We start from the raw sequence: 27722 nt of genomic DNA on the forward strand, positions 1-27722 counted from the left end.
CAGGCAGATCGACGAAGTACACTGCTGAGGGGAGCAGCGGGTGGGTCAGTAGAGGTCTGCCACGCCGTGTGGTCACCTCCGGAGCAGGCAGGAATCGAACTCATGCAGAAGCGGCTTTTAGATTCTCAGTGCTATGCTTTAACCTGCTGTGCCACCAGGGAGGGCCCAATAAACTAATACATTTTTTTAAATCCAAAATAAATAAATAGTTAGCAGATTGGTCCGGTAGAAAGATGAACAGTAAGGGAAGTCAGATGACTCCAAAATTCACATTAACAAGAGTTGAAGAAGACAGACACCATTTACATTCCAAGAGAAATAATGAGGTGTCAGCAAGGCATCAGCTGGATGGAAAAGTTGGGGAAATGATTCCTTTTTTTACCACTTGCAACCAAAGCTCTGGTTGAAAATAAATGCAAAATCTTGCAGCTGGCAGTAGAGATTTTAACCATCTCCCTCAGCAGAAAACAAGGACTGACTCAGAAAGCTTACAAGGCAGAAGACAAAGAAAGGAAACTGTCAGCTGCAGAGACTGTTCATGGAGAATCAAGAAATGGAGGGTGAATTATAGTGCAAACAGTTTATGTAAAACTCTGTTCGATCACCTTGCAAAAAGCCCAAGTCTGCACCTGGCTTTTTTTTTTTCCTTTCAAATTCATCAAAAGTCTCCTATAGAAAAGAAAGAAGCTGCCTTCCTGAGTCAAGACTGCAGACAGCAAACCCAAAGACTGGCATATTTGTAAAATCTCATAAATAACACCAAATCCAGGAAGACCTACTGAGTGACTCCTATCAGTAAGAGCACCTGCGTGCTGGACTGGCCACTGGGTGTGCACCTGGGCTCTCTCCTCCCAACTGTGCCGGTTCTCACTTTCTTGCTATAAGCAAGACGGTGCCCAGGATGGAATTAGTTGTGAATTGGCTTCCTACCTGGGTGAAGGGAAATGAGACATTGGGGATAATTGTACTTTGATCTGCATGAAAACATGATTAAATGGGTGAAAAGCTACCAGAGTGTTCACTCACACACCCTCTAAGTGACAGACTCCCTGACTGTCTTTGATGGTGAACCCAGTAGAGGTATCTCTCTACCATCATTAATCAAACAGGTTGCCTGGAAGTAAACAGCTATTTTCAGTGTCTGATAACATATCTACCTCTGTTTTGGGCCCTTTATTCATTAACAAAGGTGGCCCAAAAGGCTCTTAACCTTCTGCCCTGAGGGCTCATTTTATGCTGAAAGCCTCCTGTTTGTCAGGAGTGTCTCTCATTAACTGACCACCACAGATCTCCCATTGCCTGTTAGCTGCCTTCTCAAACAGACACCCTTTTGCTGGAGACTTTTAATCCCCTGGCTAAAGGAACCCTTAGAAATTTAGACTCTTGCATAAAAAGGTACTTTCTTTCTGCATCCTAATTACATTATTTCTCCAAAATTCCCCTTTGAGATTACAGGAAGCTGTTGCCCAGTCACTCCAGGTATCACCACTGGTCCCCACAGGCTTCCAGCCTCAGGTGGCAAATGGACTCAGTTTTTCAAAATCCAAGCTGAAAGGTACTTTGTAATTCAGGCTAACACTTTTTTTAAAACTTAGTTGTACTCTCTTAATAGCTATTTTTGAATGAAACGATTTAACTCTGATAGATATGTGATGTATTATGAAGTAAAAGTACATCTCTAATATGTAACCATTCATTTCTCCACTCTCCTCCAGTCTATTTTATATATTTCTAATATAATTTTTATAGTCAATGCATATAGTTTATGCAACAGAAATGGATTTTTAGTGCCAGGTGGAATGTGGTCCTTTCACATAAATTTCTTTAAAAATACAGGTGTAGGCCCTCCCTGGGAGTGCAGCGGATTAAAGCACAGCACTAAGAAGCTTAAGCCAATTCTGCATGAGTTTGATTCCCGCCTGCCCCGGAGGTGACCACATGGCACAGCAGACCTCTCCTGACCCGCCCGCTGCTCCCCTCAGCAGTGTACTTCACTGATCTGCCTGTTCTGCTCCCCACTGTGTCTCTGATGAATCCTCTCACCACCCCTGAGCCTCTGGCCTGTACCCCAGTTCTGTATGAATAAATAAATAAATGTTTAAAAAAAAAATACAGGTGTCATTATCAGCACTGTTTGTTAATTTATACTCTTTTGCTCACCCATCATTTGAATGAGCCTGGCCGGTTGATCAAAAGTCAAAACACTCAACGTGGTAGTAGGTTAAGGCTTAAGAGGAAATAAGTAGTCACTGAAATACTAGTCAACTAAACCCAAATTTATGCAGTAATGCCAAATATACTCTTCGATTCAATACATCATTTAGAAAATTACTAATATAAAAATTCTATCAACATTTGGTTTTCATCATCAGAGTAGCCATTGGCAGACTCTGTTACTCCAGCAGAATCCTTCACCTATGTAAAATCTGATGTCAGCGTAGACTGTAAAGCCAGACTTGGCTGATGCAGAGGTGTGGCTCTGCTGTCTCTGCCTCCCTGGCATGTCATTCGGTGACACTGCCAAGTACACCAGGACCTTACCAAGCTCAGCATGAAAACTTCCAGGGTATAAATAATAACAATAAAGTCACCATGACTGACCTCTCCCATTTCAAACACAAAGTGTCTATGGTAGAGGATAGAAGCATAGCTGATACTCAATTTTAAAAAGTTATTTTTAACAAGGATGTAAAACAATGGTACTTCATTACAAAATAAATTAAAAGGAAATGCTAAAAATATATTAATGCATTAAAATTTTACAAGTTAAAAAAATTTAATAAAAATTTTGAAAGTTCTTTTTACCACTATTCTCAACCAATACCCCTGTGTTTGTAACTGCGTTACAAATAAGAAGAGTGGATATGCAAAATCTCTCCAAATTATAACTGTACACTCTACTGTTGACACAACAGTATCATGTTTGTCCATTAAGGACATTTCATTTCATTAAAGCAGAGATACCTGGTACCGTGTTTATGTCACTGAGACATGAGCTACGGAGTCAGACTACCGTCCTGCGAGAACCAGAATTTCCACATGTCTTTGCTATTCAGATAGCAGCTCAGATGCACATTCAGTAAATTACTCTCTCATCCACAGCCCCATCTTGCTGTGATCTGTTGGAATTTTTTGCAGCTTCCCATAGTGAGAGTTTGCTCATAATTCTTTATTCCCTGAGAAGATTAGACTCTTTCTGCAATACTTTCATCTTCCATCTAAGACCATATGGATCTCAAGTTTAGACCTTGGATTTACATATAAATATGAAGTTATCAACAACTTAGTGATGAAATATAAATCAACCTATTAATTAAATTCATACACAGGAAAGGTTTGTCTTAAGAAAGTTTTAAAGACCTGGGATGAAGTGATTTCCTCATAATCCTCTCACCATCCTCATATAGAGATATATATATGACCCCAAACACCATCCCCCACCACTCCATTGTCAACAGTTCATCTTATCTTCTACTTCACAGAGAAAATTAAAGCCACACACAGGAACAATCTCAAACTCCTGCCACTAACCCTGAAAATCCACCAGAACCTGCATTTTCCTTTTTCCCCTCTCCATTTTCCAATGGAAATGCACCCAATTCTGTGTCTGATAACCTGTGTCCCAGATTCTATCCTGCCACCCACAATCCTCCCTCTTCCCCAGTTCTTGGCTCCATCCTCCTTTATCTACTCACTCTGCTGCCTCCTTCTCCACAACATGCTCTAGTGTCTCGTGGGTTCCTGGGATACTCTTCTGCTCCCCTTCGTGGCCCAGTGTCCACATTCACAGATTCCTGTTCCTCACCCTCATTGTCTGCAGGGCGGAAGCCCTGCAAGGTCACCTACAGTTTTTGCTACATACAACATATAACGTTGACTTTTCAAAAGCACCTTAACTTTTGAAAATTTATTCATATTAAAAAAACAAACAAACATCCAGTCAGTCAACAAGTACTTATTGAGTTCTGGCTAGTGTGGAGCGTTGTCTGGAGTAGTAAATTAGTGCTGTCAATCATGGTGTTTACATTAAGAGGGAATGGAGAGCCCAGTAGTAAGTACGTAAAGGAATGAACAAGATAATTCAAGAGGGTAATAAGGGCTCTGGAGACAAATGGAACTGCAGTGATGGGATTGAGAGTAACTATGGAAACAACTCTGAATTTCCAAGGGAAGCATCTCTGAGGTGATATTTAAGCTGAAGGCAGCTGTGCAAAGGTCTTGGGCTGGAGAATCACAAGCAGAACAAACATCAAACTAAGTAATACGGCAATGTAGCATTTGCATGTACAAAAGGAGAAACCATAGAGCAAGCAAGAGCATGGTGTTGCTGGGTATGGACATGGCTTCTGCGCCACAGTGGGAAGGAGCAGTGTGCCTGTGTCCATGGGAGGAGTACAGCACCTTCCTTCCACTGGCCTCTTAAGCAGAAATGTGTTGGCGGGATGGCGAGCATGGAAAAAGGACCTGTTGCCTGTTTCTTTCACTTTCTAATCCCAACTTTAGGAGCCAGTAAACAAATCAGCCAACAAGCTGGGGTAGATTGAACCCAGCTAGAGCCTGAACATCCAGTCCAGCTCCTCTGCTTCCGTCCCCAACTCTGAGCTGCATGGAAAAAGTGTCCGAGAGTGGTTCCTGCAAGACCACTGCTGGGCATACAGTGGAACCCTAAGCCAGGGAAGGCTCCTGAAGGAAGTCTGTTCTCTGGTGACCAGCTTCAGTCCTTGGATACAGAGCAAGCCTGGGACTCAGATGGGCACCCCAGTACTTGTGCCTGGGAGAGAAAAGAGAGCCCAGAGATACTCTCCCAGAGCCGAGCCTCTCCCCACACACAGATGTGCTGTGCTTGGTGTTGCTCTGGCCCAGACCAAAACCAGGAGGAAACTCACAAACCCTGTGTGAGGCTGGATGCAGGGATCTCGGAAGAGGGAAGGAGCTCCTTCCTCATGTCTTTTCTCCCAGCTTCCTCATTGGCAATATCTGAAGTTTGGATTTACATAGCTCCCCTCCTGGGAATTTCCTTGCCTCTCTGAATCATTTGGTAGCCTAGTATCTTACTTAGAAAAAAACTTGGGTCTTCCTGGAACTCGCTGTGCCTCTGACTGTGGACTTGTACAGGGAGCTGGTGAAGGGGTCAAACAGAAACCCAGTGGCACAGGGGAAGAGAGAAACTCAGGTGGAGGGTTAATGACAATGAAGAAGGTCAAGGAGCAAAAGTCATTCTCAGCAACAAAATGGCGAGGAAGGAACAAAGGTTTGGAGCACAGCTCAAGGGCTGGTCCTCAGTTATCCTGGTCCGAAGGCCCCAGCGGCCCACGTACATCCTGAGGGCGAAGGACTTTAGGTGAGCTCAGAGCTGAGAACGGAGCACTGGAGTCCAAGGAGCTCTGCAAGAACCCACCAGTGGAACACAACACACAAGCCCCTCTCACCTCCAGGCATGCTGCTCATCAGCCCCCGTGCCAAGGCGATGGTGGGCTTCGGTAGTTGCTGCAGTCATGGCTGTCTGTCCCTGCGTGATATAGCCAGATAACTTGTCCAAGGTCACATGGGTCAAAAAGCAGTGAGTGCAGAAGCTGAGACTGTCCGTTCACCTGAAAGTCTTTGGTCACTTCTTCCTTGGGGTGGGCTTGATCCTCCTTTTCAATCTGGTTCACAAAGAGAAACACAAAAATGCACAATGATAAGTGATGTTCTCTCTTCCTCTCTTTCCTCAGTAATAGAATCATGAGTATTTATACTACCTTTTAAAGGTTATTATTCTTCTGGGAAACTGAGATTTAGAATTCATTTTTAATTTAATTCTGGCAGCATTTGACCAAATAGTACAATACTTTTCCTGACCTGAGCCTAGAAAAAATATTGTTCATAAGTTCTTCTATTTTTATTTATAGTAATTATTTCTTTTCTGTTGAATCATCAGAGGTCATTTTAAATAACAAAAAAATGCAGAAAGGAAATCAAAGCGCCAGCTCACTCCTCAGAAAATCTAGTTTTAGTGCCCATAGATAGGTATAAAGACGTGACTGTGCACACAGAGTTCATGTGCACCGTGACTGTATTGAGTGTGCTCCCATGTTGCTGGGGAAAAGACTGTTCAAAAGGAAGTGAACAACACCCAGGAAAGACATACAACACATGGCCCCAAGCAACCATTGCTTGCAAGCTTTCTTTCTAACCAGGGATTGCATTAGATTAACTATAATTTATGTGACTATCTATGTTTAAAGTTGTGTTCATGATTCAGCACTGCTATAGTTCTCCCCTAACTCATCTACAAATTCAATACAATCCTATTCAAAGTGTAACCAGGTTACTGTGCAGAAATTGACACAGTGACACTAACATTTCTGTTGAAAAGTAGAGAAACTAACAAAGGTGAACACAATTGTTTAAATGAAGAATAACGATGGCAAACTCAGACTAAATGATTTCAATAATTTTAATACTTACTATAAGGCTCCAGTAATCAAGTTTGTATTGGTAAAAGGAAAGATCCATAAGTGAACAGAACAAGATGGAAAGCCCAGCAATAAACTTATACATTATAACCAACTGATCTTTGACAAGAGTGCCTAGGTAATTTGGTGGAATATATTTCAAAATCTGGTGCTGGAGCAACTGAATACTCATATGCAAGAAAATTGAGCCTCATACCATTTGTAAAAATTATTGAAGATAGACAATAATGTAATGTACAGCTAACATTTTAAGACTCTAGAGAAAAAACTACAAATTCTTACATACAACACAAAAGCCCTATAAAGGCAAATAAAATGATAAATTGAACTTTGTCAAAATCTGGAACTTTGGTTTCTCACAAGACACTCTCAAGAAAATGAGAAAGCAGGCCATACACTGGGAAAAATATTTGCAAAACATATATTTGATAAAGGACTTGTTTCTAGATATATTTTTACATCTTCAAAACACAATAAAATAACAACCTATTTCTTAAAAATGGGCAAAAGACTGAGCACATACTTCCCGATAAATATCTCTGAGATATGATATATAAGATCATTAAAAGAATTTCAATTCTATTAATCATTAGGGGTGTAAAATAGTACCATCACTTTGGAAAACAATTTAGCAGTTTCTTATACATGCAAACATACACCTACCATATGACCTAAAAATATCAGTTCTAGTTATTTACTCAAGAGAAAAATGTATACTCACATAAATGTTTATAAAAACTTTATTCATACGTACCCAAAACTGGTAACAACCTAAATATCTTTCAATATTGGTAATTGGAAAACGGTGATAGGTATATTCACACAATGGAATACTACTCAGCAGTAAAAATTATTCATGCAACAATGTGATCCAATCTCAAATGTATTATGCTAAATGGAAAAAGTCAAACTCAAAAGGGAACATCCTCTATTTACACAACGTTCTCAATAAGACAAAACAGTAGGAACAGAAAACAGATCAGTGATTGTTAGTGACCTGGAGTTTGACTGCAAAAAGGAAATATGAGAGAAATTTTGAGTGTGATGAAAATATCCCATCTGGATTGCGGTGGTAGTTACACTACTATGTACATAGAACTATTTGGTGAAAAGCTTAAATTTATCGCATGCAGATTACATATCAATAAGCCTGTGTGTAGGTATGTGCCTGTGGTGAACTGTGAGTCCGTGCATGGCACTTATCAGGGTCATGGATGCTCCTTCACCTGAGTGAAAACCCCTCAACTCCGGCTGCCCAAGAAAAACAGTGCTTGGTGGTTTGAGGAACACAAGTCTGCTTATACCCAACTACGGCTGCCTGCTGCGTGTTTTTCTCCAGTGATGCTCAACTGCCTGGAAATAAACAGTGAAAGCAGATGGTTGAACTCATCCAAAGTTGGAGTTTTCCCAAGAATGAGACATATTCAGCGCGTAGGGCTTATTGAAAGAGATTAAAATGTTGGGCCTGGCTTCTAATTTGGAAAGAGAAGAAAGGAGGAACCTAGCTAGATGGAGAAGGAAAAACTGGAGTGGGCTCAGCTCAGCCAGCTCTCAGCACTGCCTCGCAGCCTGGTCTCGGGATCACAAACCCACCTTAACTTTCTCAAATGTCCAGCTCTCTCACCTTCTGTGTCTGACTTCCCTTCATCTTAATGCCCATGAATGGGTCTCTCACTGCTTTGCAAAACCAAGCAACCTCTCACAGCCATAGGAAGCCTCAGAGTACTCAGAGGTCATTGGGATCTCTGAAACTGTTTAATAACTACAGAACTTCTAGACAATCAGAAAAGGTGGCACCCATTAGGAAGGTAGGTAGCTAAATAATGCAGCAAAGTCCTGGAGGAAACAGGAGCAGAGGAGGAAGATCACAGGTCTGAGTAGTAGGGGAGGATTGACCGGATCAGGAAAAGGGGAAGGTTTTAAAGGCAGATGCATCTGGCATACTTGCTGGGGTGCTGGCAGAGGCAGGCTGGTCTGGACAGGGGCTAGGGTGCATCCACTATTGAGCAGGAGCCCTTAAGACTCTAAGGCTTTTCCTATCTGTGCTCGGCACAGATCAGTGGCTGGGAGGCTGGGGCAGAGCAGATGGACCATCAGCTTGGCTAGATGAGAGATCTGTGGGGTGCGTGTAGCAGGATGGAAGACAAGATTAAGGCTACTGGAGAGTGGGGTGGTTACACCAGTGGTCCAGACTGAAGACTGGCAACCAGGTGGGCAGGCAGACTGGGCCAAGGCACAGGTCAGAGAACTAGAGACCTCTCCAGGTAACCCGAGCTCTGCCTAAGCACTTGCTCTGCTAGGCATTGTGCTGTGGGGGCCAGCAGGATGTGGGAAGCTGGAGAGGAGCAAGATTCAAGAGTGGAGTCACCCAAACTCATGCAAGGGGCCACACCGCCTGAGCAGTGGGCTGGGCAAAAGCCAGATCCGAGACTAAAATGCTCAGGCCCTTTTCCTAAGTCTGCTGTTATCTGGGAAATGATGAGTTTCTGATTTTATTTGGCTGACAAGACCAAAAATAGATTGCCAAAACATAATCATGCTCTGAAAATAAACAAAATAAGCATGCTCATGAAAATAAGCATAATATAGTCCAGGGTGGAATTTATTATGTGTAGGAAAGAGAGAAGTTCTTTGTGTGACATGACAGCAAACTCTGAGTGGCCTGGGGAAATACACAGAAGGAAAATTCAAGAAGGACCTGGAAGGTCTAGTCACCCTCTTGCACAAAGAAAGAGAAACTGTTCTGCGGTTGGCTGGCAGTAGAAAATGCAGAGTGGCTCTCTGCTCTCAGAAAGGACATAAGAAGGAGAAGCACTTTCCTAGCTGTGTCTGGGGCCCGGGCAAAGCAGCCAGGATGCCTCATCTCGCAACCTGCGTGCAGGCTGGCGGTGGCCGGGCCTCTGGGCGGGGCAGCTGCCCCCACCTGGTTCCGTCAATGAGAGCTCTCAAGGCCTCCACTGCTCATGACCCACTGCGCTTCCAAAGTGACTTCTGCCTTGTCAAGTCCAGAGACATGAATGATTACATTGTTCCTTGGGAGTCTGATCATTTCAAGCAAATCCAAAATGACATAAAATGAATCTCCAGTCACAAGGGGAGAATAGAGCACAGTCCACCTATCGAGAGGTGGCCAGCATGTAGTCAGTTGGCCCTTCTGTCACAAACCTTAGAAGAATGGACAGCCATGTCTGGCTGGCTCGTTCTGAGACTTAAAATGACATCATTCCCTGTCTCCAAAGACCATGGAAAAGCTGAAGCCATTTAGAACTCCCCGTCTTAACAACCCCTTCTCTTCCCTGGGCTTTGGTTGTATCGCCTGATGCAGCCGGAAGAGAGGACTGGGGGGAGGCACCACTGAATAGGGAGGTGGCCTGGGGTGGGGGCAGCTGAGCTGGGGTTGTTCTGGAGGAAACTGCAGTCTGGGCATGGGGAGGGGAGGCTGCTGGTTAGTACCATCTGGACAACTGGCGGAGGATCTCTAAAGGTCAACCTTCAGCACTGGCACCGTCTCCGGAAGCAAACCTGCTCTGCAGTCTTTCTGAGTCTTTCTGGAAGTGCAATTTAGTAGCTTTGCTGAAGGGTGAATTTCCCCCCAAGGAGCTTTCCTCCCACCCCTGTGCTCTGAGAATGTGGATAAAAAGACAGTGGGGGAGGGAAAATAATAAACCTGGCACATTACCTGGGGGCCATTGGGAATCTGAGAAGGAGAAATGAGTACCTGAGGGCAGGCTCAACGGTGGGTGTGGATGCCAGGTCTCTGGCGTCAGGCAGAGTGATGACTGGGGAGGCACCCCCCCCAATCTGGGGGAGTCAGGATGTGCCAGTGCTAGGCCATCTCTTGAGTTTAGGTGGCTAAAACCAACAAGGCTGGATCCAGACAAACCTGTGGCTAAGGTGCTTTCACCCACGGCCACCCCCTCTCTGTACCCCGCTTGAACGCCAGCCCTCCAAGCAGCCCTCCTGCAACTCACTGCGGAGGTGGCTTGACGTCACCAACACAGATGACAGGCCTCTTAGGAATCCCTTTCCTCTGCACATTTCCTAACCACCTCCACGTATCAGGACTTACCTGTCCTGGGTGCCTTCACTCAGGTCCCTCGGGAGGGCCTGAATTAATGACTAGGTAACCTTGTGTTTAAATGCCTGCTGTAGATTTAGTGACTGACAGCCTGTTGCTTCCTCTACAAATCAGCCTCACCTGACCTTCCCCTCTTCGTAAAGCTTTCACTTTTAGCACTATAAATATGGCACCTTCTACATTCTCTGCTACACATCACAGATAACGCGAATCATTTCTCTATGGACAGTTTATGTCAGAATTTCTCAAAATATGGTCTGTGCACCACCTGTGCCTCTGTTCTGGGGGGAGAGGGATTGCTGGTCAGAAATGCAGAGCCCCAGAGCTCACCGGTGACACGAGGAATTAGATACACTGCCAGCATCTTTAACATGCTCCCAGTTGACTGTGCTGTCTCTACACCTGGGCACCGCATCTAACATGCACACCCAGTAATGCATGTGCTAACCAGGAGCTGGTATTAGAGTGGCCATGAGAATCTCAAATGCAGTTAACATCCATTATTCACTTAGAAGACTGATTCACTTCTAGATATTAAAAGGACTAAATGTTGGTCTGTCATGTGTGTGTGTATGTGTGTGTGCCTAGAGAACATATGAGAAATCTCTGTACTTTTTTACTTGAGTTTGCTGTGAGCCTAAAACTTTTCTAAAAAATAAAATCTATTAAAAAAAAAAACATGCTGACCTGAAATGAGAAATGATGGAGGCCCTCTCTGGCTCACCCTTTTTTGATTCTAGTGTAACCTGCCCCCAATTCATGAGGCAGAACCAATGACTTCCTGCTGTAGGGATCCCTGGCCCAACGTCCACAGTGACTATGACAATATCCGGGTATTCACAACCTACACTGCAGCCCATTCTCTTGGGGAATCACGAGCAGTCTGGCTTGTTCACGCCAATATCTTCCCGTTCCCCAGCATGGTCTATGGAGCTCTCAGTGTATGCAGTAAGGTCTATGGAATGAGTGAATGAGCATGATTGATCTTGAGTCTGAGATTAACATCAGCTGAAGAATAGTGGGAGCGTGATGAACAAAATGGCCGAACCTCTCCTTTTATACGTACAGATATACACTCCTAAGTCTCTAATCCTTCCTCTGAGGCAAAGGAATCAAGGTCCTCATTTATCCAATTTGTAGTGGTGTTGGATAATCTGAATTGGTAAATCAACCACTTTCAGCCCACTAGGTAAAGGAAGCAATGATACTGCCATCCAAGCCTTGCTCTCACTGTGTCTATGAGGAAAACAGAAGCCACGCTAAGTATTTCAAACAGGGGATTTAATGCAGAGAAATGATTACATAGGTTCCGTCCAGCAAGATAACCCAGATGTTAGTAAACACAAGAAGCAGCTACTAACCTTAGGGCTGGGGGAAACAAAAGGAAAGAGCTGGTGTTACCAGAACCTAGAAGCTTTGCTGGGGGACCCCCCACGGCTGGTGCCCGGCCCTCTTTGGGGGCTGCTTCGCGCCGGTTGCTTGGACTTCTGAGGGGGACGCTGCTTGGCTGGCGGTGGTCGGGCCTCTGGGCGGGGACGTGGCTGACGCTCAGACCTCGGAGGGGACCGTGGCTTGGCTGGTGCTCTGACCACCGCGGGGGGTGCAGCTGGCTGGAGCTTGGGCCTCTGAGGGGACGTTGCACGGCGGCTGGTGCTGAGAGGGCCAAAAGAAGCTGGAGACTGGAGCCATGGCTCTCCTCTGTGCTTAAGGGATGCTGACAGGAGCTGGAAACAGGAAGGCAGGCCCTGCTCCCCCTCCCACCTTCCAAACTCCCTTCTGTATCTTGCAATGGTCGAACCTAACAGGGAGCTGACTGAAGGGTGTGGGGAGGCTTCACAGAGAAGAGTAGGACGGGGGGCCTGGCGCTGAGAGACGACAGGCCAGCGCCCAGCCCAGCAGACCACTTACCTGGTCTTCTGGCAGGCACAGCAGATCCAATCCTCTTCCTTCTTCTGGTAGAAGCAGCCGCTCTTACAGATGCTGTATTTCCGATCCACAATCTCGCGTTTGGAATTGAGGAATGTGAATGGCGGGCAGCAATGTATGCTGAAGTGCTCAGAAAACTTCTGGTTCTTGGAGAGTCTGGGACCCTCCTTACCCATTTTCTGACTCATCTCACTGGATTCCATCAATTCAGGGGAAAGTAGAGACACATAAAACAGCTTGTCAGGTGAGGGAGATTTTCACTCAAGAAGGCCATTTCCTGTTACTCCCATAGTCCAAACTAACACCCACAGTCTGAATCAAGAAGATCAATTTTCCACCCTGCTGGGGGGGGGGGGGATTAAACTAAGGATCTGTTCATTTTTGTGTCTCATTAAATCATAGTTACTGAAGATGGACCCCTTTTCCCTTGCTTTAGTGTTCCATTATTTGGCAAAATAAGATTCCAGATTTAGGAAAACCTTTTTCTCGGAAAAACAAATAATAGTTTGTTGTTAAAACCATCATCACTACTCGTGTGATGAAATACTACACAGCAATGAAAAACAACAAACTATTGATACATCACCAGGTTTTAATCTCACAAATAATGGTGAGTGAAAGAAGTCAGACACAAAGGAATACAGCTGCATTTTTCATTTATATGAGGATCAAAAACAGCAAAAGTAGACTCTCCTCTCCAGCATTAGAAATCAGTTATGTTTAGAGAAGGTGATATCCAACTATGAAGGCACATGGGGGATCCTGTGGAGACTGAAAATGTCCTGAGCTTTGATCTGAGAGACTATTCCACAGGCATACGAGTATGTAAAATTTCAGTGAGTGGTACACTTTATTCTTGTTCATTTATTCTTTACCTCAGTTAAGAACAAGGGGGAGAGGGAATGGGAGAAGATCTAGAGGAGAAATAGGAGAAAATGAAGGTTAACCAAAGGGAAATTTGAAAAAATTCCCCAAAATGAAAAAAAAAATTAATGACATCCTTTCTAGGAGTGTGACAAATGCAGAAATTGTCCTACTTCATACTCCAAAGTACTGAAGCACAGTGGGGACTTAAATGACAATCAAGAAAGGTCAACAAAGTTACATGGATGACAGACACACGCTGGCCGTTGAGAATGCCCCAACTTTCAATAAACTAAAGGTCAAGTTGGAGATCTGGATGTTCAATAGGTGCTTACAGGACAGCATGATATTGACAGTAGAAATATGTATAAGTTTCAAAGAACCTGTGAGTTATTTCTTTGGGCTTCAGCATGTGGAGATGATGGCACACAACTCTTCACAAGGAACTCAGGCACCCCCAAATCCTCCAGCATGCTCACATTACATTTTCCCAAGTGATTCAAACACTCATCACAAATGGCAGAAAATCTAATATTCCCTCCAAGTTTCTGAGACCAGTTGGCATGGAGGAAAAGGATGATTTTAGATCTCCTGTGACTCTAAATTCCTGCTCCCTCCACCTTATGTGACGTCTAGGCCCACTCAAGGCCCAATTCTCTCCCCACCCAGGACCTCATGAGAGGCACTTATTCTTAAATTCTTATTCCACCACACTTTCCTCACTTTCCCCCACCATATGCAGAGAGGAGCAGCTTCACCCCTTGCTATCTGCCATGTGTAGTAAAGGAAAAAGCAACTGTCTTCGCTGGAAGAAACCCAACATCTCCTATGGCAACTAGCTGAAAATTCTTCCAGCTTTAAGACAACAATGCCCCCTTTCCCTTAGTAGAGTGTTTGTTGTCTATGAAATTCTCTTGCTACTATTTTTCCTGGTGGCAGAAATACAGCATTTACCTGGGGTACATGGTTAATTGGTTTTATAAACTGCCCCTCCAATTCTCTGTCCCACCCCACATTCCAGTTTAACTATACTAAACCCCTCATGCTAAGCAATAGAAATATACACACAAGTCATCCTTTCTAGAGGGAAGAAATCATAATTACTCAATACCAATTATATGGTAATCACTGCATATATACTTGATCTCATTTTTATAATATAGCATTATCATCAACAAAATGAAGATGATAGCAAATAAGGAACATGACCAAGCTCACAAATCCATCAAGAGGCAAACAAGGAATTTTATTCCCTGGGTGACTCAACAGCTAGTACCCTTTGACCAGGTCCAAATACTCTCTGCACCCCCTCCACCCCGCCCCTGTGCTCAGCCCTCCTCTCTGAGGAATAGGAGTGCAGGCACTGGAGACTAGGGATGAGCCCAACTGTGGAACAAGACTGCGTAGGTCAGGACTCTTTTGGAGTCAGAGACATCATACCAATATGGCAGCCCTTGAGCCAGAATGCACATTCTGAGAGGATTCTGGAAGGGACATGACCCACAGGTGCTTCCTCAGTTCCCCCTTCCCACCAGTCCTTTGAGAACCTATATTCAATATTGAAAGCTAGAAAACTTGGATTAATAAAAATAATAAAAATTCCTAAATGGGTTCTTCCTGGTGGTGCAACAGATTAAAGCACCACATTATGAAGCCACTTCAGCATGAGTTCGATCCCTGGCCAGAGAGCTGACCCATAAGGTGTGGCAAACCTCTCCTGACCCATCCCGCTGCTCCCCTCAGCAGTGCATTTCAATCTATCTGCCTCTTCTGCTCCTACTCTGCCTCTGGTGAGTCCTCTCACCAACCCTGTACTTCTGCCCTGTACCCCAGTTCTGTAAGCATAAATAAATAAATCTTTAATAAATAAATAAGTAAAAGTACCTAAATTCTTATCCTATAGTTCACCATTTGTATAATATTTGAACATTTTTCTCTTTGACTGTAAACACATGGTTAATAAAAAGTAGGGCCGGGCCCTCCCGGGTGGCGCAGCGGGTTAAAGCACTGCATTGAGAAGCTAAAGCCACTTCCGCATGAGTTCGATTCCCGCCTGTCCCGGAGGTGACCATATGGCGTGGCAGACCTCTCCTGACCCGCCCGCTGCTCCCCTCAGCAGTGTACTTCGTTGATCTGCCTGTTCTGCTCCCCACTCTGTCTCTGGTGAAGTCTCTCACCGCCCCTGAGCCTCTGGCCTGTAACCCAGTTCTGTATGTATAAATAAATAAATCTTTAAAAAAAAAAAAAAGTAGGGCCATATCTTACAAACTTTTCAAATTGACATACTTAGAAAATCATTGTTTTTAAGATTTACAGCTATGACATAAAATAATAATATATCATAACAAACATGGCATATTATATATCATGTTTTATTATAATATTCACTAATTTCATGATAAATTCATAGTCACAGCCCCTTTTACAGTTTATAAAGGTTTTCCTCACTATACATGGAAAGTATTCACAGTTCTAGTGTCCAGGCCAGAAACAGTGGCTCCACTCCTCTTTTTTCATGAAAGACAAACTTCTGTTTATTTAAGCCGTTAAATATAAGCAGCCAAAGATCATTACAAATTAGTAGCTCAGTTTCCTCATCTAAAAGAGTGTGTCTTAGTCTTGGCTATTGTGACCAAATATCATAAACTGGGCAACTCATAAATCACAGAAATGTATTGCTCACAGTTGTATAGGCTGAGAAGTTCAAGATGAGATACAGGCAGATTCTGTGTCTGGTGAAAGCCCATGTCCTGGCTCAAAGACAGCAAGTGATCAATTGAGTTCTCTGTGGGCCTCTTTTATAAGGACTCTAATGCCAAGCATGAAGTCTCCACCCTCAGAGGCTGATCACCTCCCCAAAAAAGGTTCAACCCCAAATACCATCATACTGGAGATAAATGTAAACATATGAATTGAGGGGAGTAGAGCTTTCAGGCCATAACAAAGGAGAATAAAAATATAATGATATGCTTAACTCAGAGATTCTTTGAAAGTATTAAATAGCAGAGTAGGCAAATAACCTACTTAATGCAAATTACTTGCTCAATAAATTCCATTTCCTGCAACTCAAAACATAATGGGATAGTTCCTAGGTATCTACCCAAAAAAACCAAAAACATTAATTTGAAAAAATAGAAGAACTCTTACAAGAATAATAGAATTCTTTAACCTTTCATTCTACGAGAGGAAACAGCTTAAGTATAGTTTTGGTAATACTCTAGGAAGATGGATGGAAAACAGTAAATGAGATTTTACTAGTGGTAAAGATCAGGAGCAGGATTGAGACTGATAGTAATTCTCAAATTTAGTTTCTGCATAGTCCTCCCAAACAGTTGATAGACTTTCCAGAAACCGGCAGAACAGAAACAGTGAAGCAGTCAGGCTTCCTGCAACATAGAGGGGAGAAGGGCTGGAGGGGAAGCAAGGAGCCTGGTGAGAGGAGACAGGGACTTCAACCAGGGTGGCAGCAGCAGAAGTGGTCTTGGCGGCGACATTAATAAGACTTGAGGTTGGGTTAGATATGGGGTTCATTGGAAAGGATATAACAAGTATGACTGTCAGGCTTGAACAAATGCCCAGTGGAGCGATGTACTGACGTGGGGTACATGCAAGAGAGAGGACTCAGGAGACAGCTTTGGACATTACATTTACTCTGCAGATACAACTTAGCGGAGAGGGCCTTAGGTACTGCTAATGCCACATAGTGGACTGTCTGTACTGAAAGATTTGGTATAATTTTGCCTCCCAATTGCTCAGGGTCAGAGTATGGAGTGAACGGGAAACTCAGTGGTGAACAGTGCATGCAAACAGAATGCGTGGACAGAAAAGAGACCACAGCAGGACTTTTACAAGAGAAATTAGGCTAGCTGATAAATCATTATGCTCAAGTGGGACACGTTTAGAGGTCGGAGGGTCAGTTTTAGGCATGTTCACTTGGAGAAAACTTTGAGGCCTCTAAGTGGCTAAAAAGGAAGTGATTGCATCAGGCACTAGGAAGAAATAGATGGTGAATAGGTAAGTAAGGGGTAGGTAGGCAGGTAGGTGGGTGGATAGATAGATGATAGATAGATAGATAGATAGATAGATAGATAGATAGATAGATAGATAGATAGATAGATAGATAGATATAGAGTTGAGATATAGATAAGATTTACAGTCAAGGGAACACAAAACACCCAGGAAGAAAAGGAGTATGGGGGGGAAAATGTTTAAATAACTTGAAAAGAAATTTAATTACAGTAGAAAGAATACTGAGACACCTAGAAATAAAGTGAAAGTTAAAATGTCTAAATTATTCTAAGGAAAAGATTCAATACCCATTCATGATAAATACTCAGCATTGTAGGAAGGGAAGGGAGTTATTAAAAAAAAAAAAAACTACCAAAATATCTATACCAGCTTATTGCTGATGAAATATTAGAAACATTTTCTTCCAAATCACACACCTCAAGAAGGATGTTATTGCTGCCACTCAAACTGCACTTGAAATCCTAACAGTACCCAAAAAAAGAAACAACTATAGGACTCTAAAAACTATTAGAACTAAAAGAAAGTTCAGCACAATTTCAGAAGTCAAGATCAATACACTAAAATTAAAATCACTTCTATAGACCATGAAGCTCCCATTAGAAAATGTAAAATAAAAGAAGCCATCCACACTGACCATAAAATCAGGAAAAATACAGGTAAAAAAGCATGATCGAATTGATAAAAGACGTTAATGAAATTTTTTGAAAAAAACCCTGAAATATGCAAAATAGCCACTAATCTAAGTATGCTGAATATCTCTAAGAAATTATAAATTTAATGCAATTCAAAAAAATACCAGATTTTGTTTTAGTTGGCAAGATAAGCATAGAGTCCTTAGTAAAGTATAAAAGACAAGTCAAGACAATTTTGAATAAAAATAGTCTTGAAAAAAAAAGGGGGGGGTCTTGGACTTGGGCCTCCCTGGTAGCCCAAGGGGTTAAGCACTGCATTATAAAGCAATCTGCAGACACTGCAGCATGAGTTCAATCCCCGGCCAGGGAGGTGACCCACATGGCACAGCAGTACCGCTCCTGTCTCACCCACTGCTCCCCTCAACAGTGTATTTCAATGTATCTGTTTTTCTCCCTACTCTGTCTCTGGTGAGTCCTCTCACCCCCACATTTCTGGCCTGTACCCCAGTTCTTATATGCATAAACAAATAATTCTTAAAAAAAAAAGGTCTTTCTTGTCCTACCAATTATGCACACTCATCATAAAGTATACTGAAACAATAGAGTATTAACCTAGAAACAGACAATATATGATTGGTGCGACAAAATAGCCCAGAAACAGACCCATATATGTATAATAGCCTGGTCCATAAGAGAGGGGTAGTCATAAAAATAGAGCTGCATAGACTACTGGAAAGAAAAAGACCAGAGAGCATAAAGAGGCTAATAATAGCGAACACCTTTAAGGAGTGACACAGGCACTATTCAAGGACTTTATGCATTTAACTCTAAATCTTCACAACTCATAATAGCCCCGGTTTGCAAATAAGGAAGCAGAAATAAAGAGAAGCCAGATAACCCACCAAGCCCAAAGATCTAATAAATGGAGGCCCCAGGATCCCAGTGAAGGTGGACTAGTCTGTATTCCTAATATTTTCATTCCATATGTACTATCTCCATTAGAGACCTTTAATAGTACCTAGAATTTCTCATTTTCTCTCAGTCCAGGAGCGAATGTTTTCCTCTGGGTATAGATTCACACACTACAGTGGCTTCTGTATCCATCCCTCCATCCACAGCAGCAAAAACACATGTAACTACCAAAGCAGTCTCTAAGGACGGCTTCATCCATTTGTCCTGCCTTATCTATTTGTCTCCTTGGCAACCAAAAGGTTTATATGGTAACACAGTGAGTGTTGAACAGTACAGGTTCTTGTTGGGCAACCAGTTCCAGGTAATGGAAAGCTGCATACAGAAATTTATTTCAACTCAGAGTGCTTTTCCACAGAAAGTAGCATCTTTCCAGAATCCAGGACTTATTTGGGAACCTGCTGAAGCTTTAGGAAAAAATAATAGCATAAAAGGATCCTGTCTTGGAGTTGACAACCCATTAAGGAAGTCAAAACAAAGCCTTCATTGCTTTGCTTTGTTCCAGGAAATGAAGACAAAGTGATTCAGCTGTCTCACAGGATTATGCAAAACCCTTCTGATTAAACAAACTACCTGTCTCCAGGGAAGGGGGGGGCAAACATGACACAAGATGAGTATCCTTCACAAACAGCTAAAGCACTTAACAAATGTTTTAGGAGTAGAAACCTTGTTTATTATATTGGAGACAGATAAAGATGTAAGAAATACAGAATTTTCTGAGTGTAATTTTACTAACATGATATTGTTCATTATCTTACATCTAGATTATATAATACACTGTTTTTAACTTACGGTTGCATAAGCTTGCACTAGAATTGCACATATTGATAGATAAATAATTTCATAATTTTCTATAGGCAGGAGACAAGAGAATCGAGAAAAAGGAATCAAAGTCATTAACGTATCGCCTTTTTTATTCATTCCCCCACTCAGAGAGGTCACTTGGCCAGAGATGCTCAGAGACGCTTTCCAACTACAGAATGAAGTCCTTGCGTCTTAGTTAACATGGCACAGAGGTCTCTCATGATTTGGTCAGGGTCTACCTTCCCCCTTTACCTCCCACCGCCAAACCACACTGCAGTAGGTCAGAAACAACATCCAGTGATCAAAAGATGTCCCTTGGAAGATTCTTTTCATCTTTCCTGGAATGCCTCCTCCCCAGCTCAGTTGTTTGGTAAACTCATATATATCTAACTAATGCAGCTAATGCCTAACCTTGTCAAAGGGTCTGGCCCTCCTCTGTGTCACTGTGGTGACATTTCAATCTGCATTATGGCCATGGGCTGTGAGCTCAGCTTGAATTCTTTGAGAGACAGACTTTTGTCTGAATCCACTCCTGCTATACCCTCCACTCAAAGAGTGTTAGCTGTGATTGAATTGAAAGTGTCTTTAAAATCCCCATGGGCTTTCATTTCTTGGGTTGTTATCGAGGACAGGCTGCTTTTGTGAGATCTTGGTAGGACTATTTTAAGAATTAAGATTTTAATGTAAAGTGGTCTCTCCAGAGAATGTGTTATTTTGTCAAGGTGTGCTAAATTTTATAATTATTTGCCTTTCTTAATCAGATATTTGTGATGTAAGAAATAAGGATTATATGTAGGACCTCCCTGATGGTGCAGAGAGCTAAAACACAGCTCTATGAAGCTATTCACTGCCACTGCCATACAAGTTCAATCCCCAGCCAGGGAGCTGATTCACATGGCGGGCAGACCTCTCCTGCCCCACCCACTACCCACCTCAGCAATCCATCTGTTCTGTTCCCCACTCTGTCTCTGGTGAATCCTCTCACCTCCTACCCCCCCGCCCCCACACACACACACTTCTGGCCTATGCCCTAGTTCTAGCATGCATAAATAAATAAATCTTTAAAACATAAGTAAAATGTTACTAAGGCTTAAAAAAAAAAGAAAGAATTATGTTTTCTCCTCTGTGAAAGCAGTGGACTCTGATGGACACATATGTAGCAAATTTCTCTCAGTTTGTCTTTCTGAATGTAGAGAAGGCAACCGATCTTCCAGATTTGAGTTGTCTTACAGAAAAATCTAAATGTTGCTTTGACCTATGGTCACAGCAGGGCACTAATGCAGAGAACCTAGATTACCTAGTGGGCTGACTTAATGCTGTACTGAGTGGGAGGTAAAAGCAGCTACACTACCTGAGGCTCTGTAAGGGTAGCAATCTCAAGGAAACACAGAGGCCAAACCAGAGATAATATGCACGGGATTGTCAACCTCCCTTTTTCCTGAATTGTGTGTCCAAGCCACCAGCCGGGTGATCGAAAAGCAGGTGTACTGTGGACTTTCTCAGCTGGATGAAGTACCAGGTATCATCTTCCTAACTTGGCAGTTTACATGCCTCTATCTTTATAGTTCCACTGAAATCAGTCATCCATTCAAAAAGCAGGTAAAGTCAAGGATGACTCCAAGGTATAGTCTGAGCATCTAGGGAGCGGCAGCAGCATGTGGTAGAAAAGTTTCGGAAGAAGAAGCACAATTGTGAGTTCATTTTTAGATGCATTGAGTTGAGATGCCTGAGGGTGACTTAGCTGGAGATAGCTCTGTATTTAGATGCCAAGTGGACAGGTCAGAGAAGTCAAGGTGAGAGGTAGAATTTGAAAGTTGTTGTTGCAGATTATGTGTCAGGTGAGGCTGTAGGTAAGGATATGGTTGTCTTGGGAGCAACATGATGAATGAGAAGAGGGTATAATTATGCCTTGGGGCACTCCCACATTTACAGTTTAGGTAGAGGAGAAGTGATTGGTGAAGAATAAAGAGAAGAATCACAGAGGTAGGAGGGAAACTAGATATCATGGAAGCCAAAGAGGAGTGTTTTTGTAGAGGGAGTGGTCAACTTTGTAGAATGAATCTGAGAGATGGCACAATACAAAGATTATAAAGAGTACATTAAATAAGTGGTATGGTAATAATTGGTGACAGTAACAAAAATTATTTCCATTGAGTGACTGAAATGGACGTTAGAGATTGTGGAAGAGAATACAGGTTGAGGATTTAGAAAGAGAGCCTATAAGTAACTCAGGCCAGAAAATTGAGAACAAAAGGGAGGAGAGTGGTGGAAGTTAAAGAAGAGTGTGGTTTCCAGAGGGGATTTTTGGGGGGTGGGGGTGGGGAGAAAGATGGTGATTGGTTGGTTTTTTAAATTCTTTTTGTTATAATGATATGGATAAGAAGATGTATACGTGCTGATGGGAAGAGTCTAATAGGAGGAGAACATAAGAGAGAACATGATAAGTGACCTTGAGGAAAGCCTGAGGAGGGGTAAAAGGTTGACCTTTGTCAGAAGAGTGACACAGCTGGCTAATTACTCCCCTTTTTCCAGTGAAATGTGAAGCAAAGAATCAACTAAAATTGAGAGTGTTTTAGATTGAAGACTAATAGGATGGAATTTTAAAAGATTTTGATGACCACACTGCCAGATAGCTTTGATAGCTTAGATGAGGTCACTGGCCATTAATTTGTAGTGGTGCCCCATCATATTTTTCTCCAGTTTTCTTCAGCAGCTTGAGTGCAAGCATGGAGAAAACATATAGGTTTATTCAGGGTTGCCAGAGAATTTGCAGGAGAATAATTGAAACGATGGCTCCTGAATCTGTCAGTAATATGAAGAAAATAGTAGGTAGAAATGGGTAATTGATGAATGGGTAGGTGAATGGATTCATACATTGGTGGGGAAATGGAGGGACAGGTTAACTAGAAGTACTTAGTTGAAGCATAGTTGTAGTGGGATTCTTTTTTTTTAAAAGATTTTTTTTAAGATTTATTTATTTATTTATTTATACAGAACTGGGGTCCAGGCCAGATATGCGGAGGGTGAGAGTCTTCACCAGAGACAGAGTGGGGATCAGAACAGGCAGATCGACGAAGTACACTGCTGAGGGGAGCAGCAGTCGGGTCAGGAGAGGTCTGCTATGCCATGTGGATCACCTCTGGGGCAGGCAAGGATGAAACTCATGCGGAAGTGGCTTAAGTTTCTTAGTGCTGTGCTTTAACCCACTGCACCACCAGGGAGGGCCTGTAGTGGGACTCTTAATGAAGTTGAATGTAAGCACAGTTATGAATGACAGGCCAGATGACTGTATGATTTGATTTGATTCAGTGATGAAAGTAGCTAAAAGTATTGACAAGTTCTACAGCATGACAATGGATAAATGGCAGAGTGGATAATTCAATGTAATTCAATGGAATATAGAATAGTTCATTCATAAGTTCATTAAAGTCATCTGTGTTGATGGAATGGAGTGGAGCAGGAGAAGGGGGTCTGGTAGCCAAGTCATTACTGAAGGGCAGGTGACTGGGAGGTCAGGTGAAGACTGACATGAGCAGCTGAGCACAGGTGCCCAAATGTGGACTAATAACTATGAGCGCAGGAAAGGGGGCTCAAGAGAGGCAACAGGAGGACATTACTTCACACTCAAATCTGAAGCTACTTGGAGTGCAAAAATGACCCCCACTTGACAAGCTGATGAGACCTTGCTCTTAGAAGACTGTCCAGATTCAATTAAAACAAAGAGATGGAAGGACTGTCCTGAATACAGCTTAAGGATATGGGGAAGAAGTCTCCTTCTCCACTTCACTGAGCATGGAATGCAGGTTTGTCAACAGAAGACAAGTGGTGGCTTGGCTCGTTGGCCTTCAAACGCAAGCAAATGTTTTTCTTCTGCTCTTATTCCTAGAATATCTTCAGACATCTGGAATAGTTTTTTAAAGTAATTTAATTCTTTCTAAAATTAGGGTCTTTTGCTGATTCTACATTCTACTTTGACACTTTGAATACCAGTATTCATTACATAATAATTTAGCTGCAAATCCAAAAGTGTATATGAGATTGGTTGGTACCTGTATTTTCTTCCGTACACATCTGGTGACTAGATCTCTCTTATGAGCTTGTCTTGGTATCATTTGCTTCTTTTTTCCCCCTAAAAGTGAAGCAGTAGAATGTGTTCTGGTTAATTTAATATTTTGATTACTTAGGTTGTAGTTAATTCAAGTGTATTATAATGGACCTCTACTCTTCCAGCCCTACAAAGGTTCACGTTTGATCTAGGTGGTGTCTATCAATAGAAGCAGGAGAAGGATTTGATCACAAAATTGTAGGCAACGTTTTTAAGCCCACGTGTTACCATTATAGGGTAAAAATGCTAACTACCTAATGAATTTACTGTCATTAAGTAAAACATCTTTATTCATTTGTCCGAGCTCTACAAACCAGTTTATAATACTAATTAATCAAATTCCAGGATCTGGCTCTAAAATAAAAGTTTTCACAATTAAGACATCTCATGAAGAGAAGTAAAGGAATATCCTCCTCCCCAAGAGCTCTGGGAAAATGTGGATTTCTTTGCATTACACATTCAATGAAGGAATTTAATATGATAAGGCATTGAAAAGCTCTAAAGAATAACAATCCTATTTTCTCGTGTCATTATTCATACCATTTGTCCCATTCTTTCTTGATATATACCAGATCTTGGAAGCATTTGAACAAGCGGGTCTGATAAGATCATGAAGAATCTAGACATAAAAATAGCCTCCAAAAGGAACCTATAATTTTGGTTGGCTTTAATTGGTCGTCTGTTTTTCTAGAATAATGATGTAATTGACAATTCTGCATCAATGTAAATCTTTGTAAGGTTTATTTGTCAAATCAGATGAGCATCACTGGCATGTTCCTCTCCTCCCACCTGCTTGATAGAATAATAGACCCTGTAGGCCTGCTAATCATAAGCGGCTTGTCTAGCCTCCTTTTTGTTACTTACAGTGCTGTATTCCTAAAGCAAGGTCAGAAATACCGGGTCACAGGAGCCCAACCCTGTGAGATGACTTTCAAATCAAATAAGTGCATAAAGCTAGATCACTCTGGGAAGGGTCTGCATTATGAGGTATGACTGGGAACACTCAGAGGGCTGTTAACTGATGTATAAGAAAGGATCCCAGAAGCTGATCAGTGGAATGAATGCCTTATTGATAAGATTGGAATCCTGACTGGGGAGTCAGGGCTGATCTACATACCAAGCTATCAGCAGATGAGAAGTAAAGTTCCACCCTTCTCCTGCTTCTTCTACTTCCCTGTCTCCTTTTTCTACTTTCTCATATGACTAATGCTGTATGACTGGTTTATCAGTAAAAAGGCCAGGATCTTGCTCTTGAGCAGCATCCTGCATTATGCAGCTGCTCCACGACTCCTGTTTCTTTATCAGTGTGGTGTTGCCCAATGCAAAAAGTGCTCCTATGACTCTACAGGCTTTCTATTTAAAAGAAAAAATCATCAATCATGATGTAGTAGCTAGAGTTTAATGAATGTGCTCCACTAAAAACAACCACAAAAACTGAACCAAAAATATCAAACAGTTGTTTGCAGATAACGAAGGACAAAAATTATAGGGCCTTGATCCTATATCTGTATCGCATAAGAAACAAATCCTACATCTATCCTAGTTTTCTTCCTGATATTATTTTTCAAAGTGTTGTAGAAAAAAAGGGAACTCAAGCAGAGAGGGGGAGAAACAGCTCTCAGAGGAAGAGGGCTGGGGGAGAAAGGATAAAGTAAGAAGTAAGACAAATTTAATAAAAAGATACATGTAATTTCCCTCAGCTACTTGATCATTTCCTAAGTGGTACAATTGCAGAGTGAGTCTGTGGGAAGTCTAAGGGGGATAAAAGAAACAGTTGCTAAGAGGGTGATAACAGTAGAAATATCAGAGCTCACTCATCACTGGGAAAAACACTGTAAGACCTTGGTGAGCATGTTTTCAGTTGAGGCTCAGAAAGATCTAGGGGAAGGACGAGGCCCTGGAGTAAGGGCAAGATGCAGTAGGTTGGCCTTAACAAGGCCTAAAACCTAGCTTTGACATGATTAAGGAGACCCTCCAGTAATGTAACATAACCCACAACCTCTATAACATATGGTCTACAATACCCAGCAGACAATGAAAATTACCAAAAGTAATAAAAAATAGAAAAAGGGGACTGAAGTCAAGAGAATAAAAATATGGTTGATAGAAGCAGACTCAGAGATGACTGTTATTGAAATGACAAAGTAGAAGAAAGATGAACAGAACATGTGACAAGATCAAACAAAAAATATTTTTTCAAGTTCTTAAAAATCAAAACCAAAAGAAACTATCAGGTTTTTGGAGGGAGAGAGAACACAAGACTCAGTACAAAGTGTGACAAAATGAATCTAACTGGACTGTAAATTAATCACATAACCACACGAGAAGGGAAGAACGGTGAACTAAAAAACTTTGGAATATAGTGTTTTAACTGGATCCTGGGAGGTTAAAAACAGAAATAATGATACACAAATTGTATGCTTTTGTAGCAAATTTGTTTCTCCAGGAAGGATCAGTTTAAAAACTGCTGAAACTATGTTGTATGTATACAAGGATTCAGCAAATGAGTAATATGAGATGATCATCAGAAAATAAGGGCAAATGAGGGTAAAAAGTAGGAGGAGAGATCTGTGGTGCTGGGTTGGAGCCAGAGATAAATACAGATGTGTGTATAATCAGATTAGTGTACAGATATCTTTTTTCTTGCTCTGTCCACTTAGAAGGCTTGGCAGATGCCACCTCAGTAGCAAAGAATCCACCACAGTCCAATAAAAAGAGCTATGACTCCTTGAAAAGATAGTTCATTTCAGCCAAAGGCAAAGAAAATACAGGTTGAAACCAGAGCAAATGATAGTGACAGAAAGTAACTCATAAAAGGACACATAAAGTCAAACTGAAAGAGTTCCCTGTGGCCAGTCATTTAAGCAAGAAAATAAATAGTAAGTGCATTAGATTATAAGCCAAAAAGTAAGTACCATTGTTTCCAAACTGAACTAACAAATAACTAAATAAGGAATAGGGTAGAGAGTAGCAGTAGGAGAGATTCTTAAATGATAATTCCACTTAATAAATGTGAAAGTCATGGGGGAAATAGAAAGTCACTATTGGAACATCAGAGTGATCATTTCCACAAGCAACTTTCACTCCTGGATGCCAAAATTAGCAGGTGAAAGTTTAAGGAGCAACATGTTTGCATCATCTCCAAGTCTCTCTCCAAGTCAGTGAAGATTATTTTTGGAAAAACAGTGATTTTATAGAACCTTGGCAAATACCACCTAGCCAAGTGATGGAGTTCACCAGTGCCAGTCACACAGCAGGCATATCACCTCTGTGTTAATTCTTGTCAGTGACAGTTGGTCTCAGCCTAATGACAAGAGAACCTCAGAAAAATGCAAATTGGACAGTACTCTACAAAATAAGTGACCAGTGTTCCCAAGAGAGGAGCCCATACAGGTTTGAGCAGATGAAGGAGGCCTGTGGGGTGAACTAGATCCTGAAGCAGGAAAAGACTCGGGGGTAAAACTACATGAATAAAACGTGTTGTTTAGTCAATACTGCTTTACCAACATTGAATCATTTGTTTTGATCATTTACTGTGGTTTTGTAAGCATAACATGAAAAGCAGCTGGGTGAAGCATCCACCGTGTTCTCAAAGAGGGAGGTACTGTCTCTAAGAAGATGAAAATTGGTTCTTAGGGGGCAAAAAAAAAATAGCTTTTTTGATGGGGTGAAGTGCAGCTATATAAAGAGTGCATGAAATAGAGAATATATCTGTAGTATTAAATTTTCATGGAGGGGTGGGCCCTCCCCAGTGGCACAATGGGTTGGAGCACAGGGCTATGAAGCTGTCCACAGCCACTGCAGTGTGAGTTCAATCCCCTGCCAGGGAGCTGACCCACATGGCGCAGCAGACCTCT

The 27722-nt window shown here is 42.1% G+C and overlaps 1 protein-coding gene across 4 annotated transcripts in view; it reads right to left on the reverse strand.

The window, feature by feature from the left end:
• The window catches only part of MOBP (myelin-associated oligodendrocyte basic protein), a 38301-nt gene that overhangs the window by 4646 nt on the left and 5933 nt on the right, over positions 1 to 27722 (reverse strand). For 2 of the 4 annotated variants that reach the window (XR_001145050.1, XR_001145049.1), the window contains exons 2-4: positions 23810 to 23889; positions 12445 to 12654; positions 5430 to 5645 (exon numbers count right to left, since the gene is read on the reverse strand). Coding sequence is in view for 2 of the 4 variants with exons in the window: in XM_012720634.1 (XP_012576088.1) it covers positions 11934 to 12189; positions 12445 to 12650 (462 nt within the window). In the remaining 2 variants the exon portion in view is untranslated. Of the gene's footprint in view, positions 1 to 5429; positions 5646 to 11816; positions 12190 to 12444; positions 12655 to 23809; positions 23890 to 27722 lie in introns of those variants that run through there. The other 2 variants (XM_012720635.1, XM_012720634.1) reach the window with 2 other exon arrangements.

The sequence above is a fragment of the Condylura cristata genome, unplaced genomic scaffold (assembly GCF_000260355.1).
Source record: "Condylura cristata isolate star-nosed mole 26May11 unplaced genomic scaffold, ConCri1.0 scaffold00004, whole genome shotgun sequence".
Lineage (NCBI taxonomy): Eukaryota > Metazoa > Chordata > Mammalia > Eulipotyphla > Talpidae > Condylura > Condylura cristata.